Below are 19,187 nucleotides of genomic sequence, written 5' to 3'. Positions count from 1 at the left end.
CTTAAATCTTTTACGTCATTTGTGAAATTGAAGTTGGCTTTTGAAACCTGAGACAGGTATGTAATATCGTTTTCCAATGACCTTTGCGAAATTGAAATTTAGCTTTGACTGACTTTATGTGCAGCTTATATATTTTTTTTCTTTCTCCTCCCCCTTAGAAAATGAAGAAAGAGGCTGCGAGGGTCAACAGAATGAGAAAACCGTGCGAAGCACCTTGACTGCGTTGAGAAACTTCAAAGAGTTCCTCCTTTCCAAATACCCACATGAAAACCGGGAAATCCAAATTATACCATGCACGGAACTTGATGCCTACCTAGCTTCATTCTTTGTGGATGCCAGGCAGAAAGATGGCTCAGAGTACGAACCCAACAGTTTGGCCAACTATCAGTGTGGACTTGAAAGGTACTTAAAGGAATACAAATATGGGTTCAGCATAACAAGGGATAAAGAATTCAGGCGCTCTCAAGAAGCACTGAAACAGAAACAGCTTGAGTTGAGAGGCAAAGGGAAAGGGAACAAGCCTCATAAGTCAATGAAACTCACCTTTGCTGATGAGCTTATCCTACGTAAGCGAGGCTTGCTGAGCCGATACAATCCTGAGGGACTGCTCAATCTTGTGTGGCTAAACAACACTAAGGCGTTTGGGCATTGCGCTGGGTTCCACAGTTCCACGCTGAAATGGGGGGATATCAGGTTGCACGTAACAGAGACAGGCTTGGAGTACCTGGAGTGGGAAATCATTGACAGCTCTGATGCACAAGGGAAGAGCCGGAGAGCGGGAACAGAGTGCAGAATTTACGCTACGCCACATTCTCCACAGACATGTCCAGTACAGGACTACAAGGAGTATGCTCAAAGACGCCCTCCAGCTATGCGTTATGAAGATGCCCCCTTCTATCTGTCCATCAAGCCAGTCTGCAACCTTGCTGCACTTTACTGGTACAACAGCCAATCCCTCGGAAAGAATAAGCTTTCAAAAATGGTTAAAACCATGTGCGAGAAGGGGAATATCCCTGGGAGAAAGACTAACTTTAGTGTCTACCAGAGCTGCAGCTCTCTGTCTGAGGCACAAAGCAACCAGCTGGTGCTAATATGTAACAATCTCAGCCAGCAGGCTGCCCAATCAATGTCAGGTCTCAACAACACAAGCAATTTCATCATCTCTGGCTCCTTTGACTCTTCTTCTGATACAGCTTGATGAAATATGTTTGGGTTTTTCAAATTATTTTTAATATTCTCCATGTTGTCTCACTCTTTTATACAATCTAATTATTCCTTAGCCACTGATCGTTCAAGTTTTTAAAAGCAGCGTGTGAAAGGGCACATCAAAACTCCAACGATCCAAACTTCAGCTTAACGATGATTTTATGACGCACTCTCTTTAGAAACAAAATGTACCCAGATTTTGGTCTAAGAAGCTCTTTTTACAAGCAGATCTATAGATACCACAAAGTAAAACATAGTTGTTGGAATTCTAGAAGTCTAGAAACCGTATTTAAAACAAACCATGATTTCATTTCAACCTCTCCTTGTAACTCTTAAGAACTATCATTTTCCCATTGAGCTTTGCAAAATGTGCATATTTTTGTTGGTTTTCAGTAGCAAAAGGACATAGGTGCTCAGTATTCTCATGGAGTGAGAGAAATTCTGCCTTTTTCTCCTATTCACTAGTTTTTTTTAAGTTGGCAAGGTGGGAAGTAATATTTTTGGACAAACCTGCCTTGGATCCCAAAGTGAGAAGCCTCTTTTTCGTAGCTGCAGTATTAACTCTTCTATCCAGTGTTCACTGTGTGCTGTTTCAAACTATTTCTTCTCTCGGTATCATCGCCCTTATATCGACTGTACTGCCATATACTGATCTTGTTGCATCCTTAACTGCAGATAATGGCAATTACACTCTTGCTGTCCTGAGTCTTTCATCTGCAAGTAAATTCAGTGTGTTTGAGTATCTTCCCTCTTTGGCCAAGCCAATTCTTTTTTGTGTGTGTGTGTGTCTATATATAAAAAATATATATATTACATACACACACGCTCACACCAAGGAGCGATTAGTTGGCTCTTAGATCTTGTACAGAATTGTTTATCTATTTTCCCAACTAATTTAAAAAGAATTAGTAAGGAAAATTTAACAATCAGGATTTATTTTTTATGAATCGTAACTATACTTAAATGTATTTGGTGTTTGAGGACCTGTTATCATGGGCCTATAAAATCCATATTGTATCCTGCTGATCGATTCAAATTACTTTGAGTGGGAAACACTGATCAGGGTGTATTAGAGGACAGAATTGTTAACCTGGCCAAACATAGGTGGGTCTAATTGTTTTGGTCACCTGATAATTGTACAGCACTCTAGCTAAAACCTTTAAGCTTGCATCCTCCAGTTACTGAGCATGTTGTCTTAATACTGAGGAAAAATAATTACAGTCCTGATTAACCCTTGTGTTGCAAATGCACAGTTTCTTGTCTGTTCAAGTTGTATCTCGTTAGGCTCTTGTATACATTAACGTTGCTTGTGAAATTCTACTCTCACTTTGATTTTGTATTTTGAAAATTACTTTAATTGGTGTTATAGATTTTATATGCCATCATATTTATTTTAGTTTTTGTAGAAGATTGTTTGTAATTAGGATATTTGTATATGGCTGCTTGTACACAAGTACTAATAGTTGTTGGGACACCATTTTAGAAACGTACATAAGCTAAGTCTGGTCTGAAATTTAGCAATGGAGGCCGTGTTCATACTAAAGAAGGATTGCATTGTGTAGCCCTCCTGTTTTAATGGTCTAGTTCCACGAAATGCATATTAAATAGATTTCTGTGCAGGATACTGTGTTACCTACTATAGCGCTTTCTCTGGAGCAAGGCAAGTGTGGATGTGGGGTGGGGTTGGGGAGATGTGAAGAACCCGTGAGAATGAAGGAGAGTGTGTAAATAAGTTCAGCTCAATTTGCCAGGTTGTTCCAGTTAAAAGGATGAGCAGTTCTAAAGCTGGCGGAAAGAAAGGTTGTTGAAATTCTGTGCCTTCATGTGCACGCACCTCTAAATTAATGGTTCAAAAATTTTACTTTCTATAGGAAAAAACGTAAATTTTGAGTTTGTTAAACTGAGCTGTTTCTTCCTATTCACACAGAGTTTATTACTTTAACAATATGCAGAGATATATTAACAAAGTGACTGTTAGGTACTTTTTTTTAAAAAGAAAATCAAATGCTAATATATAGAAATTAGTGCATTAGGCTAATTTAACCCATTGAGCATCTGTGCACCAAAACTTTAATAAAACCATGAGTATTATGTTTCATGAGTATTACAAATGTGTGCAAAGTTGTGATCTATATCTTTCTGATTTTTGCAGTGCATTTACTCAAACATGTTCTACAATGTTAAAAATCTCACAACGCCAGGTTATAGTCCAATAGATGTATTTGGAAGCACTAGCTTTCAAAGCAATGCTTCGCAAGCTAGTGCTTCCAAATAAACTTGTTGGATTGTAACCTGATGTGTGATTTTTAACTTTGTCCACCCCAGTCCAACACTGGCTCCTCTAAATCATGTTCTACAATGTGATATGTATATCTTGAAGGGTCAAAGAGATTTTTTTCAGTGCTCAAAGGTTAATATAACCTTGTTTTTTGATGCTCGTTGTTAATGGTTCTCGGTTTCAACCTAGGTTGGAAGTTCTTTAGAATACTGTGAAATGTTAAAATCACTGCCTGAAGTAAAATAATTGACAAAAAATATTATTCAACATAGTTTTATGTTTTTTGTATAAGTTTTATTAAATGCAGTGTTAGATATACAATTTTCTGACTTGCCTTTGTAAACTCACTGTTTTTCTGTCCTTTAATTTTTTACATTTAATGATTTTTATACTGTTGAACTATTTTTCTTTTGGTTTTCCTCCTGTCCCAACTGATTTGGGCTGTGATAGCCTGAGGCAGTACTGGTGGGAGAGTAAAAGGACATTTCTTTCCTATTAAGAATTTTCCCCATGGTGTCTCAGCTCATCAAACCCCTTCCGCTATTCAGCTAAAACATGTTTGATCAATATCTTAACTCTGTCTACCCACATTATTTCCATATTCCTCAGTTATCTTTGGCAAACAAGTATCCATTTCAGTATCATGACCAACAGTGTTCTTGTGTTAAAGTTTGGAGGTGGGATGATGGATTTGGCCAGGATACTCATTATTCATTCTCAGCCCGCCCAATTCCTATTGGCTGTGTTCAAGTGTGAAAAGTCAGGTGAGTGAAACTTCTGGCTCAGCTGTGGTTCCCTCCAAGAATTTGACATTTGTCATGGCTCAAAAGTGAATAACAGTTACTTCAAGGTTAATCCTTGCCTGGGGCAATTATATTTCAGCAAATAATTAATGACTCGAGGGACAAGAAGGAAATTGAAAGATTAATGATATTTAAGCACCGGGAAAGATGTTTGGCTGATTGTCTGAGTTTCTCTGTCGGACACTACACAATATAATTTTTTTTCTCTCTCTTAAGGAAGAACTTTTGTTTTACAAGCAATTAGTATTGGCCAGGACATCTCCACCACAGAGATTTGTGGAAGTAGAAACGATTAATAGTTTTGGAATAGCATCTAATCAGCATGTAAGAGAAATAAACTCGCAGGGTCACCAGGATAGAATGGAGAAATTGGATTACTCTACAGAGAGCTGTCTTCAATTTGATAAATCAAATGGTTGTTTTATTTTGTGGCTTCCTATGATTGGTACTTTGCGAGAACAGCAACTTCTACTTATCTCGCACTTTTAAGATAAAATATCTCGGGGCACTTTGCACAAGTGACTATCAAATACAATTGGTCACTGAACTACATAGAAAGATATTAGGATAAGAGCCCAAAGTCTTTGATAACGATGTGTTGGGGAGAAATGAGAGGTGGAAAGGATTAGGGAGGGAATTTGGTTGTAGTTCACCTTCCTTGGATACCCATAATGTATTCTCACCATCCATCACCACATTCACCCCACCCTTATACATTGTACCACTAACTGCAGCTAGCTAGGCTTGAAACTAAGAAACTTCTATTGATGAACTGAACTCCAGAAATCTACTGCTACACAGATGGTAGAACACCACATTTTCAGTGTTTCAGCCACTGTGCCGTTTTTGTACTGGTAACCTTCATATTGAAAGGATGGTTCCTTTTGTCATCCATAGCTGAAAGGAGTGAAAATTGGTTGACCATAATCTGATTCTGCTCTTTTTGTCTTTCTATTTCACCAAGTTAAATTACAGTGTAATTAAGACCATGTTATTCAGTATTCTACTACAAATGCACCAAAACCAAAATGTGTACATTCTGCACTCTGAGCATTCATTTAACAAGATACACCTTATAAAATCATCAACTTAGATTTTGTTATTGAGGAGAACTTGAGATTTTATTTGCAAAGCATCTATTTTGGTCTACAGCTACACCCTGACGTGTGATTTATTTTATTTTCTAAGAAAGTCTGATCATTCATATTGCTGGAAAGTGAGATACCTTAATGAAGCTTCTTGTCTTGCACTCATCAGGACAAATACAAGATTGCCAAATTTAAATTGCAATCACAATAATTTTTACTTCAGGAGGAAAGCATGCCAGTTTTTTTTTGGCAAATTGAGTTTGTTTCAGACATTACAATGAAGTATAAATTGGTGTGATCATTTGTCATGATGAGTGTAAGATGGAAAGCTCCACGGCATAACTCTTTTAAGCAATGTTGAAATCATTGATGTTTTAAAAAGCTAAATTTTAAACAGTATTCTGTTAAAACGAACTGTTGCTGTCATGCCAAAAACATGCAAATCTCTATGCATTTTGTATTCAAATGATATTGTTCCAGTGCAGATTAAGCATGTTTAGTAGGTGCTCTAATTTACTTGTCTTTTTTTTAATGTTAACATTTGCTGCTAATAATCAGTTACTGATTTTGAAGAGCCTTTGTGTATATTTAGACTTCACCAATCAATTCTTTCATTGGTTGTTTGATTTGTTGCTGTGTGGGATAAACCAAAAATAAAACTGTGAAAAAGGCTTTGATTTGCTGGCTTCTGTATATTTTTTTTGTTCAAGATCATAAAGTTGTTTGTCAGAGGGTGGGGATGGGAGAGGTTGCAGAAGGACTTGGACAAAATGATGTATTTCAGCGATATCTGGATTTGGAATTTCTTTTTCCTTCTTTCCTCTCCTATCTGCTAAACCTTTGACATAATAATTGAAAAGTTTTGATTTATTAAGACACCTCTGCATTAAACGGTTTGATTTTATTTTTTGTGCTTTCATTATTTTAAAGACTGTTAAATTATTCCGGTTTTTCAGTATTATGTATTTGGAGACTGATGGGGTGGGCAAAGGTGTTAATAGATACTTGGGGGTGTCATTTGCACATTTGGTCTTGTACATATTCAGACCCACATAATATGACTGAATTGATTGGTATTTGATGTTTATTGCAAGTATATGTAGAGCTCTAATGGCAATGAGAGAAAAAGACAAAACTAATCTGTTTATAAAGTTGTTGATGATTGTCTGTTTGATTGCTGCATGCTGTTTCTGAGTTTCCTCTGTGTATGTAGAAATTGAACTAGTTGCCAGATAATAAATGGATTAATCACAATGTGTTCTGCACTTGGCTAGTTTTTAGTTTATTTTAATGTTGTGCCTCTGGGCTAAGAATCTGCAGCTGAGGATTACAAAGGCATCTTGTGTCTGTGTCATGTCATCAGAAATATCATTGACAATAACAAATTATACATTTTGGATGTGGCTTGTTTGAAGGATCAGAAATAAAAAGAATGGAAATGCTGTGTTGCTGATTAAATGTCCTTTATTTCATAATCCTTTTTTCGATTTGCATGAGCTATCTTCTATTCAAATCTACAATATTCAATGTTTTTCAATTTCTTCGATCACAGTGAATTCTTTAGTGTTTACAATTCAGTTTTATTCAAATGTGGGTAGGGATCTAGTTTATTTTGTTGCAGTATTTAAATCAAGCCATGGGTTTTCAACATTGCATTTTATATATAGCACCTTTCATGACGAGTGAGCACCCCAAAGCACTTTGCAAATACCTGAAGTGTTTTACAAGTTTAACCGATGTTACTGTTATCAGATAGGAAACTTCAGCACGACATTTGCACCCAGCCGTTTGGTAATTGTAGAATAGAGGGAATACATATGTAAATAATATAATTCTGACACCAATTGTCACTTGCTGTCAAGACTCTCAGGAAGGTATACAATAACTGTACTAGAGATTTGTACTGCATATATTCTACAGATGAATATCAAGTAGTTTAGCTATGAAGAAAGGCTGGATAAGCTTGGGTTGTTTTCTTTAGAGCAGGGAAGGCTGATTGAGGAGAATGGATAGGGTGAATAGAAAGCAGCTGTTCCTCTCGTTGAATGGTCAATAACAAGTGGGCAAAATCTTACGGTGAAAAGCAAGAGATTTAGAGGAGATTAAAGGAATTATTTTTCACCCAAAAGGTGTTGAGAATCTGAAATGCACTGCGGGGAAGATAGTAGAGGTGGGAAGCATCACAACGTTTTAAACCACTTGGATTAGCACTTCATGGCATAGCATTCAGAGCTGTGCACCAACTGCTGAAAAGTGGGACTAGCCTAGATTTAGAGTAGTTTTTTTTTATCATTACAGACTTGATTGGCCACAAGGCATTTGCTATACATTGTGATGATTCGATGACTATTTCAGTAAAAGCAGAGTTACATTCCCAACACAGGCTGTCATTCAAGGTGGTGACCTAGAACCATCTGCAGGTGTGCACATTGACACTGTTGGACTTGGAGTCATAGAGATGTACAGCATGGAAACAGACCCTTCGGTCCAACCCGTCCATGCCGACCAGATATCCCAACCCAATCTAGTTCCACCTGCCAGCACCCAGCCCATATTCCTCCAAACCCTTCCTATTCATATACCCATCCAACTGCGTCTTAAATGTTGCAATTGTACTTGCCTCCACCACTTCCTCTAGCAGCTCATTCCAAATACGTACCACCCTCTGTGTGAAAAAATTGCCCCATAGGTCTCTTTTGTATCTTTCCCTTCACGCCCTAAATCTATGCCCTCTGGTTCTGGACTCCAATTCTGTCTCTTTGGTTAACACTTCCAGTGATTATTAGATTATGGTTTCCTGGAGCTTCTATTATGTGTGGCATCAATTCTAAAAGAAAAATGAAAAGTTGTGAAATAGTTGAGAACAGAACGTTGGTAACTATTTCAGAGACAGCCTACACATCAGATCTCAACAGGTACACTGTTGCATTCCTCTCAAAGGAATGATATTTTAGGCAAATTGTCTACACACCAACACAGGCAGACAATCATTTATGTGAAACATGATCAGTTTCACAATTAGGCAATCACATCTCTAACACAATTATACAATCATTTCTGTAGTGCGAGTTTGGACACATCACTGCAACCTTGTACAGCACATTCCCAGTACTACATTGAGATCCAGCCGAGATGGTGTGTAGTTGATCTTGCTTTCTTGATCCATGTAGCATTTTGATAGAATGGACTGGTTTGTTGGGCTACATTCGAGGGCGGTTAAGGGTCAACTACGTTGTTGTGGGTCAGGATTCATGCTGGCCAAACAGGTTAGGGATGTCAGGTTTACTTTCCCAAGTTTAGAATTTTTCAAAAAATAAATTCCAACTGTACTGCTGCCTTAACCTCAACTCAAAGACTGGTCCTTTTGTACCAAACTCAGTGTTTCACTAATTGACAAGCTGATAATATTTGTTTGCTCCATGAATTACACTGGATTGGGAAATTAATTGAATTGCAAAATTAATTTCACTGATAGCTTGTACAGCAAATGAAGAGGAAGTGCATTTATTCTATCAATTTATTGATTTTTAAACCTAGGATCCAATGTTGAAACTTATCTTGTGCTAACTGTCAGAACAATTACACCTTGACTTTAAAATTCACATCCTGAATTTCAAATTCCTGCTTTTCTTTGTAATATATGATGTCCTCTAACTTTCTGCAATCTGCATGCTGCTTGAATTCTGATCTTTTGCATGTCTCAACTTTTCTTTGATTCATCTATTTGGGTCCTAACAGCTTAAAATCTATCTCTCTGACTAATCCTTTCTTCATCTACTCTCCCGGATTCAGTGTCATGTCTGCTTTTTTCTAATTCTTGTATGAATCACTTTGGAGCGCTTTACTTCATTAAATGTGGTAAGTTAATGCAATAAAGTGAAGAATTGCAAATGGTGGAAATCTGGAATAATAGCAGAAATTGCTGGGGATAATCAGCAGTCTTGGCAGCACCTGTGGCAAGAAAGCAGAGTTAATATTTCACGTCCAGTGACTTTCTTCAGATCTGATATTTCTCTCTATGGTTGCTGCCAGACCCACTGACTTTCTCCAGAAGCTTTGATACAAATGCAAGTTGTTTTAATATGCTAGTGCAAAAAATTCTAGAAACTGTTGCCTTTTGTCATTAGCTTGGACTTTTGATTTATTACGTGTACTGAGGTATAGTGAAAAGTGTTATCTTATGTACTTTGGAGGCAGACTGTACTATACAAATGCATCAGGTTAACAGAACAGGGTGTAGTATATAGTTTTATGGCTGTCAAGAAGGTGCAACGAGAGATCAACATTAACATTAAAGGGGTCCATTCAAAAGTCTAATAACGCTAGGGAAGAAGCTGTTCTTGAGTCTGTCCATACGTCTATACAAACCTTTATATCTTCTACCCAATGGAAGAGGGCAGAACAGAGGTGAGAGGGGTCTTGATTATATAGGTTGCTTTCCCTATGTAACGGGAAGTATAAATGAAATCTGTGGTTGAGAGGCTAGTTTGTATGATGAACTGGACTATGTTCGCAACTTTGTGTAATTCCCTTTGGTTTTGGGATGAGCAGTTGCATCACCACACTGTGATGTATCCTGAGAGGATGCTTTCTACAGCGCATCTATAAAAATTTGTAGAAGTATATGGGCATGCCGAATTTCTTTAGCCTCCGAGGCAAGTGGAAGCATTGCTGTGCTGTCTTGTCTGTAGTGTCAACTTGGTGGAACAGGACAGATTGTTGATGATCATCAGGAACTTGATGCTGTCAACCATCACCACCACAGCACCTACCATCACTACCACAGTACCTTCGATGCAGACATGGACATACCCTCTACTCCTCTTCCCGAAGTTAATGACCAGCTCCTTCATTTTGGCGATATTTGTCTTTATACCAGGCCGTTAAGCACACTCGCCTTCCTGAACTCCATCTTGTTGTTTGAGATCTGACCTACAAGAGTGGTGTTGTCAACAAACTCATAAATGGAGTTAGAGGTAGAATTTGGCCATGCATTCATGTGTGTATAAGCAGTATTACTAGGGAGCTGAGTAGGCAGCCTTGCAGGCCACCAGAGTTGAGGATCATCGTGGAGGTGATGTTACCTATCTTTACTGACTGCTGTTGGTCAGGAAGTCGTGAATCCATTTGCATAAGGGAGAGTAGAGTCTTGGGTCCCAGATTTTGGAGATGAGTTTTTTAGAACTATGATGTTAACGACAGAGTTGTGTTCAATGAGTAGGAGCCTGACATAGGTATCCATGTTTCCAGATGTTCTGGGGATGAGCGTAGAACCAAAGAAATGGCATCTGCCGTGGACCTGTTGGGCCAGTAGGCAAATTGCAAGGGAGCAAGGAAATCTAGGAGACTGAAAGCCAAAACCAACCTCTTGAAGCACTTCATAATTATGGATGTCAGAGCTGCTGGGGGTTGTCATTGAGATACATTACATGATTTTTCTTTGACACTGGGATGATGGTGGTCTTCTTGAAACAGATGGAGACTTCAGACCAGAGTAAGGAGAGGTTTGCGAATACTCCTATCAGCTGATCCACACAGTATCTTGAGTGCATGGATGGGGACTCCATCTGGGCCATTCACTTTCTGTGGGTTCACCCTTAAGAAGGCCGATCTAATGTCTGCAATGGTGACTGACGGTACAGGTGCATCTGAGGCTGATGGGACAGGTGATACTGCCCTTCTGTTCACAGCGAGCATAGAATCCCTTGTGCTCATCAGGTAGAGATGTACTATTGCCCACGATTCTATTCGGCTTTGCTTTGTAGCCCATTATGATGCGTAAGCGTTGCCACAGACGACAGGTGTCTGTGTGGATCGTCTGGGTCTCAAGCTTAGTTTGGTATTGTCTCTTGGCATCCCTGATGGCCAAATTTGCCGAGCAGTTGCAAAGTTAATAGAGTATTTTTAGCTGATTGAAAGTTCGTAAATTATGAAGGATCACAGTTGTCAGTGGAAGCTTGGGGAGTGTTATATCTAGAAGATTATCAATAAGTTTGTGAACTTCTGAATAGTAGTTTATTTTTATAGCTTCTGACCAGTCTGTATTGTGTAAAGGCTTATGCCCGTAATGTCGACCCTCCTGCTCCTTGGATGCTGTTGACCATCTATGCTTTTCCAGCGCCACGCTCTTGACTCTGGTTCTCAGCATCTGAGGTCCTCACTTTCTCCCAAAATTTGATTTAGATTTTCTTTTCAGTGGCGTTGAAGTGCTGTTTAAGTAGCCATACATGTAGGTTTATAAGTGAGTCATGGAACATTTGAAGTAATTAATACTTCATTTGTAAAATCTGAGCTTTGAAAAGGGATTTCCCAAAGTAACCCTAAATGGTAATGTTGTCTCAAGTTCAAGAATATTTGTTTCCAACAAGTAACGTGTTGAGCTTCACTGTTGCTTTCTTCATACAGATTTATCAAAGCCAAGTAGATTCAACCAATCCATGTACTGCTGCAGCCAGTCTGACACTTGGCTTTTTGCTTCTTAGCCCAGTTTGACCATGTGAGAGCACAATGACCAGTAGTGGGGACCGTGCCCAGTAAGCCACCCTCCTGACATAATATAACTTCGATTGGGTTGTCTGATTTTTCTCCTGTGCGAGGAAATTTTAATTCAATAAGTTTGAATTGAAAGGTCTAGTTTTGAATGGAAACAGAGTTTAAGGTTTCCTGTTCATTAAAATATACCATTCATCATGGTGTATAAATCAACCCAGATTTAATACAACAGCACTTATTCAAAGCCAAAAGCTATATTTAGGCGTATGTGGTTGTGTAGTCATAGAGTTGTACAGCATGGAAACAGAGCCTTTGGTCCAACTTGTCCATGCTGACCAGATATCCCAAATTAATCTAGTCCTATTTGCCAGCATTTGGCCCATATCCCTCTAAACTCTTCCTATTTATGTACTCATGATTTACTCATGAATACCAGCCTCCTCCATTTCCTCTGGCAGCTCATTCCATACATGCACCACCCTCTGCATGAAAAAGTTGTCCCTCGGGTACCTTTTGAATCTTTCTCCTCTCACCTTAAACGTGTGCCCTCTAGTTTCTGGACTCCCCTATACTGGGGCAAAAGACCTTGTCCATTTACACTATCTATGCCCCCCATGATTTTATAAATCTCTAAGGTCACCCCTCAGCTTCTTGCGTTCCATGCAAAAGAAGCCTCAGCCTATTCAATCTCTCCCTCTAGCTCAAACCTGCCAAAACATTTTCTACTAAGAAATGCTATACTAGGAGTTGTCTCAGTTTTTCACCTCTGGATGCTTTCCTAATCCTTCAAATTAGTACATGGGACATCATCACCTAATGCCATATTAGTAAGAAAATGCATGCAAGTTTAAGAGCACAGAGTAGCCCACGTACAGCAAATAGGAATGGATTATCTTGCAGGAAGACAAGTGCAGAGCTGGTTTCAGGTTGAAAGTCATAACACTTGGCAACTTATTAAATAACTGTGCTATAGGCATGGAATTCGGTGGTGATAAACCATTTAAGGATTATGTTTGTGCCGCATGGAATAGACAGTGAACAGTAGAGAAAAATACCTTCTGAAGGATGGACATATATGTCAGCTACTCTGCCTGAGGTTTCATGCAGTTTTACCATCAAATCATGGGTTGGTATTAATGCACGTGTTCTCTCAGGTCATTCACAAACTGCAGCAAATGCAATTGAATGTATAAGAGAGAAAGTGACTCAAAGAATTCAATGAACCTTTTGTGCCTGATGTCAAAAATAATGAATTTAACAGTGCATAAAATATTTTTGTGGTTAATAAGGATATTCTTGCAGCATTAATTAATTCAATAAAGCATTGATTTAATTAGAATTATCTTTTTTTTCACAATTCAAAATGCCAACCAACTATCCCAACACTGGCAGTGCCCACTTTATAGTCTATAAGTTGACCCTATTTGGGAAGGAGTTCGCCAAAAGTCAACTTGTGTACCATGAGCTGCAGCATGTTTCATCATCTTATAAACTCACTGTAGTTCCATTACAATTTTTTAACTAGTAGTTGTGAGATTCTCAAAATATTTGATTGGTCAAAGATTTTAATCAACAACCAGTTTTTGCTCGTACAGGACTCCTGGAATTTGACCAATACACTCTATTAGATATGTGGACTTGATGTGTGTGGTGTTTTAGTCCATTTATCCCTGGTAAATTACACTGGATCTGTGTGAATGACTGTTACATTTTCTTCTGAATAAAGTTGGGGTATTTTACCAGTTTAAAAACTGTAATGCATTTTTACTTTGAATCCTATTTAGAGTCATAGAATCAGAGAGATGTACAACACGGAAACAGACCCTTCAGTGCTACTCTTCCATGTCAACTAAGTATCCTCACCCAATCTAGTCCCTTTTGGTAGCACTTGGCCCATGTCCCTCTAAACTCTTTCTATTCATATACCCATCCAGATGCTTTTAAATGCTGTATTTGTGCTAGCCCCCAACAGTTCCTCTGATGCTCATTCCATACATGCACCATCCTCTGAAAAAGTTGCCCCCTAGGTCCCTTTTATAGCTTTCCCCCTCAACCTAAACCTATGTTCTGGACTCCCCCATCCCAGGGAAGAGACCTTGTCTATTCATCCTATCTATGCCCCTCATGATTTTATAAACCTTTATAAGATCACCCCTTAGCCTTCGACACTCCAGGGGAAAGAAGGCCTAGCCTGTTCAGACTCTCCCTATAGCTCAAATCCTCCAACCCTGGCAACATCCTTGTAAATCTTTTCTGAAGCCTTTCAAATTTCATAACATCCTTCCAATAGGAAGGAGACCAAAATTGCATGCCTAACCAATGTTCTGTACAGCCGCAACATGGTATCCCAACTCTATTCTCGATGCTTTGACCAATAAAGGAAAGCATACCAAACCCCTTCTTCACTATCTATCTATCTGCGACTCTACTTTCAAGGAACTATGAACCTGCACACCAAGGTCTCTTTATTCAGCAACACTCTGCAGGATCTTAAGCTTATCATATGTCTAAAATAAGGTAGGCCCATGCATTTGCGTAACAGAGATTAGCTTGAAAGCAGCATTTCCTTTGATTATCAGTCTTTTGGATTATCTGATGGCAAGACTGCAAGTTTGAGCTCTACCCATGCTATATTGAGTGCATATTTTATTTTTGTCTCTGATAACTCATCGTTTTGCAACGTGTAATATTTCTCACAAAAAGGCTAAAGCTAGATATCCGTCTTATTTAGAGTCTGCTGTCAAGTTGCTTTCAACATCCCACTTCAGCAGGAAAGAAGCTGAGCGGTGTAATAGAAACAACCAGTGCTGGAGAAACTCAACTGGTCTGGCAGTATCTGAAGAGAGGGAAATAGATCTACTGCTTTCAGTACGATACTCTTTTGAAATGTTTCTGTCAAGGTTCTTGGCTTGTTTTACTCTGTGAAAAGCGGTATAATAGATGTTTTGTGTCTCTTTCATAAACTCCGATAAAAGCTGACCTCGCAAATTAGGAGCTTTGTAGGCACGTTCACGTGGGACAGAGCAGTATTAGACTATAAAAGGTTTGACTTCATTATTTATTGTCAAACATTGTTCTTTCTCATATCAGAATAGGAGAGTACTGTAGTGTTAGATTTGAATGGTTCAAGTATCATGCCTGTGTATTGTTCTGTTTGTAACTGCACTTAATGTTTGAAATTACCCATTTATTAGCCCACCATTGTGTATGGCCATCTGAGATAGCAGTATAGGTTGAAGTTGAATGTTGACAGCGTTGTGAAAATTACATTGCAACTCTGATTCTACAAAGAGCATGTTGATTGAAAGACTTATCAGGTCAGGATCCTCATTTTGAATTTAGAGATGTTTTAATTTTAACCATGGTCACAGCAGTCTTGAAATAAGAACTGCTATCTGGCCTTATTGTGGAAAATAACGCATTGATTTGCAATGTGACAACAGGTTAAAAACTAAGGTAGCTATAGAAATTTAGATGACACCCTGCTGCAGTCTGCCCATGCGAAGAACACTGTACATTTTATGCACTTTCAGTAATTCTTCCAATGTTGTACTAGAGCTGGTGTCACCAGGGGTAGTTTACTATGTTAACGTTGCTATAAACCTGACTGGGAGAAGAAAGGTATGATAGGTAATGATTTTTTAATTTATAGTGGAAATTGTATGTCCACTTCTGGGATTTTTTTTTATTGACAATCATGGAATATGTTATTTTTAACTTGCATAAGGACTTTCTACATTAAAGGCATGGTATAAATGCATATGTGGATAAAATGTTCTTGTCCCTGCTATTTCCAGCAACAAAAGCTGGGAAAGAAACTGAATGAAGTTCTAAATGACTGTGGTAGGACTGAGGACAATTGAAAAGAATTCCCTTTGAGAGCATCTGGTAGAATATGTGCTTTAACACCCAGCTCTTGACAAATGCCTACCAGTGTGAAGAATGTGAACAATCAACTTGTCTCTTGGTTGAATAAAATGCCTCGGGGAATTTGGTAAATTCATCTGAAAGCCATCAAAACACTGAGGAAATCTGTCAGTTGGGAAGGGGTGCTGGGCAAAAAGGACTGAATCGGTAAGAAGCAGTTCCCGCAAAAATAGTCTGGTTTTCTCCTGTACCCGCTGCTGCTAAGTTTATTAGTGCACATATCAGCAGTGAACAGTTAGGCCCCAAGGGGTGGCAGTGAGGGAGTCATGGGGAGGAGAAGAGAGCATTGTTTTAATAAGACCCAGATAGGGGAATCTGTTGCTGGGGAAGAGGCACTGCAAGAATGGGGTGATTGGAAAAGGAGGTGGCTGTAATAAGGGGATGGGGAGGAGGAGGTAGTGGCTGCAGTAGGGGTTGGAGAGGAAGAAGAGACTGAAAACGGGGTTTGGGGAGGGAGAAGTGACCTGTAATATGGGTTGGAGGAAGAAAGAGAATAGTTTCAAATTTGCTAAAAAAAAGTACTTGACTAACTGGGACCCAGGAAAGCCTGAGACCAGTGAGGTCATGTGTTTCTTGCAAATTAATGTGCAATCTGTATTGTAAGGCTGCATAAGCTGAGGAACAATTATAGGAGAAAACAATATAATGAATGCTATTGCAGTGATGACTGTGAGCAAAGTCTTATAGGAGTCTGAGTGACATGGGCAATAACAAAATGTGTGGCACAATCGGATGAGAAGTCCATTGAAGCATATTTTCATATGGTGACATCCTCACTGGGCAGCGGCAAATTGCCAGTTGACAGCAGTTAACACATGTTAGGGTCCTTGTTGATAGCCCTACTCACTTCAACAATATTCTAGTTGAGATCTTACTAAATTCACCTAACAAACTAGACATTGGGCAACTCCAACATGTAAACCAGCGTGTGTGCTTGGCAGGTTCAGCTCAGTAGCTATTCTACATTACCACCATGTTGAACACCAGGTGCTAATATTTCTGTGCACACTCCATGGTTACCAGCCACATAGCCTCTCCTCCAAAATGCCACACTAAAGAGCACTCATAATACATCTCCAATCCATTTACAGGTTTATGCTTCAATACTGCACCGATAGCTATGCTCGTAATACTGTAGGAAGAACACTGCACTTGAGAACACTACCAGCTCATGGGATTAGGCATGACTGCATATCTGGTCCCTTTGCTGACAGTAATACTGCTCACTTACTCACTCTAAACCTACCTGCTTTAGGAAGTAAATTCTTTCACTTGCTGCATCCCTGCCTTGCCTTTTTATGCTTTGTTCCCTTAGCCTGATACACCAGGCTCATATTGCTACTGTCATGCTTAGATTTTAGCTTACTTACAGTGTGGAAACAGACCCTCTGGCCCAACAAGTCCACACCGACCCGCTGAAGCGCAAACCAACCCAGACCCATTCCCCTACATTTACCCCTAACACAATGGGCAATTTAACATGGCCAATTCATCTAACCTGCACATTTTTAGACTGGTGGGAGGAAACCGAAGCACCCGGAGGAAACCCACGCAGACACGGGGAGAATGTGCAAACTCCACACAGTCAGTCGCCTGAGGCAGGAATTGAACCCGGGTCTCTGGCGTTGTGAGGCAGCAGTGCTAATCACTGTGCCACCCACTATTTAGACATTGCTGTGCTATTTAGTGCAGGTGCCAAATCAGGAACTTTGTCATGATTGTCAGTGGGTATCAATTAAATCAAAGGAGGTGTCCTTCATAAAAGGAACATTAGTAGAGTAAGTCGAGGGCTTGGTCAGGGTGAGGAACTGAATGATGCACCATGCAACAGCCATCTCCATTCTTTCTTTTGAGATGTTTAACTCCTGGAGGACAGACAACCAGGTATTAAAGGAGATGAAAGTGGGTGTAGTATAGTTATTACTTCTGGTGCAGGTGGGGCAGTGGCCTGAGCAAGTGAGTAGGCAGTGCAGAGAACATGCAGGGCTTGTGGTATTGGGAGTCGGGGTTGGTTGAAGTTGAATAGCAGGAACTTTGGCAGAAGTTTGGTACAGTCATAGAGAGAATGAGTTTTCGTAGAGAAGATGGTGGCACCTACCCTGGGTGGAGTGAAGAAGGTCATTGCCCTTCTACCATGCTGGGCATTCCTCCAAACAACTGTGACAGCACTGACCCAGTTGGCAATCTCTCACCAGGATAGCATGGTTTGGTGTTGTGGATGGCACTGATGGTGCTAGGGGAAGAGAAAGTCCTGCCGGTTCACCATTTAGTTCAGCCAGAGCTCCAGGAATCTGACCAAAAAGCCAGGTGCCATTTAACCCCCCGGTCTGCTACATCCGGTGCAAATGTGAGGGACCATGCAGGGCAGCTGTGGACCAACAGTGCTTGTCTGGGTGCACAGCCTTTCAAAGATGGCACCTATACCAAGGTTATCAGTCACTTCTAGGATATCCTAGATGTTGCTGGAATGGCGCATGATAAATGGGGCAGAAATCGGATGTGATGTATCACATAGGGGTGGGACCTTCAATTAGTGTGATAAGTTTGGTAACACGCAGTGAGGAAAACTTGTTTGTCTTCCAGGCAAGAATCCCTCCAACAAACTCAATGCAATTTGCGCATAGAGCTGAAACTTAAACAGTGTTTTTTTAGCTATGTGTTATTTGTTCAGTGTAAATCTGTTATCAACATTTGCGATTCAGTAAGGAGGATTCTAATTGTCTTGCTAAGATGCTCCAGATTTGTCGAAGTATGTTGTGACCTTACATATTGCAAAAGGTGTTTGGATAATAGATTTTATTATGTATAGAAGTACGTGTTGGTTATATTTTTTGGGGGGTGGGGGGGGAGATAAAATTCTGAACATGTGTCCTATCTTGTGCAAAGCTAAATACTTGGAGAAATAAATGCTTTCTTTGTATGTTGTTACATTTAATGGAGGGATGGTAATTATTAAAGATGTGGATGAATTTTCTAATCCTGTTGCTGAGGGAGCCCAAATACCCAATATTTCAACGCAAGTGTGGAGGAACGTCGATTATCCGGCATTCGATTAACCGAATTTTGGATTATCCAAGCAAGATCGCATGGACCCGATGCTTGTCTGATTATGTTATTCGGCACTTAATTAACCGAATGAAATACTTGCCGCCCATGTCGTTCGGATAATTGAGGTTCCTCTGTATAGAAAGTATTGTTACCTCATCACTGTGTTGCAACAAATGAGTTCGAGAGAACGGCAAAGTAGCCCATAAAAATCAAAAAAGAGTGCCCTCGCAAATTTCAGAGAACCCTCATCAAAAGTTATATTGTTTCCTGGTTGAACCTGACCTTGACACTTTTTTTAACAATACAAATTACGACATTTGTAACTGGAGCTTACTGCACTGATAC

General features: G+C 39.6%; 1 protein-coding gene across 2 annotated transcripts in view; it reads left to right on the top strand.

The window, feature by feature from the left end:
• The window catches only part of LOC132824654 (uncharacterized protein KIAA1958), a 102,249-nt gene that overhangs the window by 68,424 nt on the left and 14,638 nt on the right, over positions 1-19,187 (top strand). The window contains exon 3 of one of the 2 annotated variants that reach the window (XM_060839291.1): positions 159-1,232. The exons of the other annotated variant lie outside the window; for it this stretch is intronic. Coding sequence (XP_060695274.1) covers positions 159-1,198 — 1,040 coding nt within the window. The 3' untranslated portion in view covers positions 1,199-1,232. Of the gene's footprint in view, positions 1-158; positions 1,233-19,187 lie in introns of those variants that run through there. 2 annotated transcript variants of the gene reach the window in all.

This window comes from Hemiscyllium ocellatum, chromosome 2, assembly GCF_020745735.1.
Source record: "Hemiscyllium ocellatum isolate sHemOce1 chromosome 2, sHemOce1.pat.X.cur, whole genome shotgun sequence".
Taxonomy (NCBI): domain Eukaryota; kingdom Metazoa; phylum Chordata; class Chondrichthyes; order Orectolobiformes; family Hemiscylliidae; genus Hemiscyllium; species Hemiscyllium ocellatum.
Note: the sequence above shows the minus strand (reverse complement) of the source record. Positions and strands in the feature narration are given on the sequence as shown.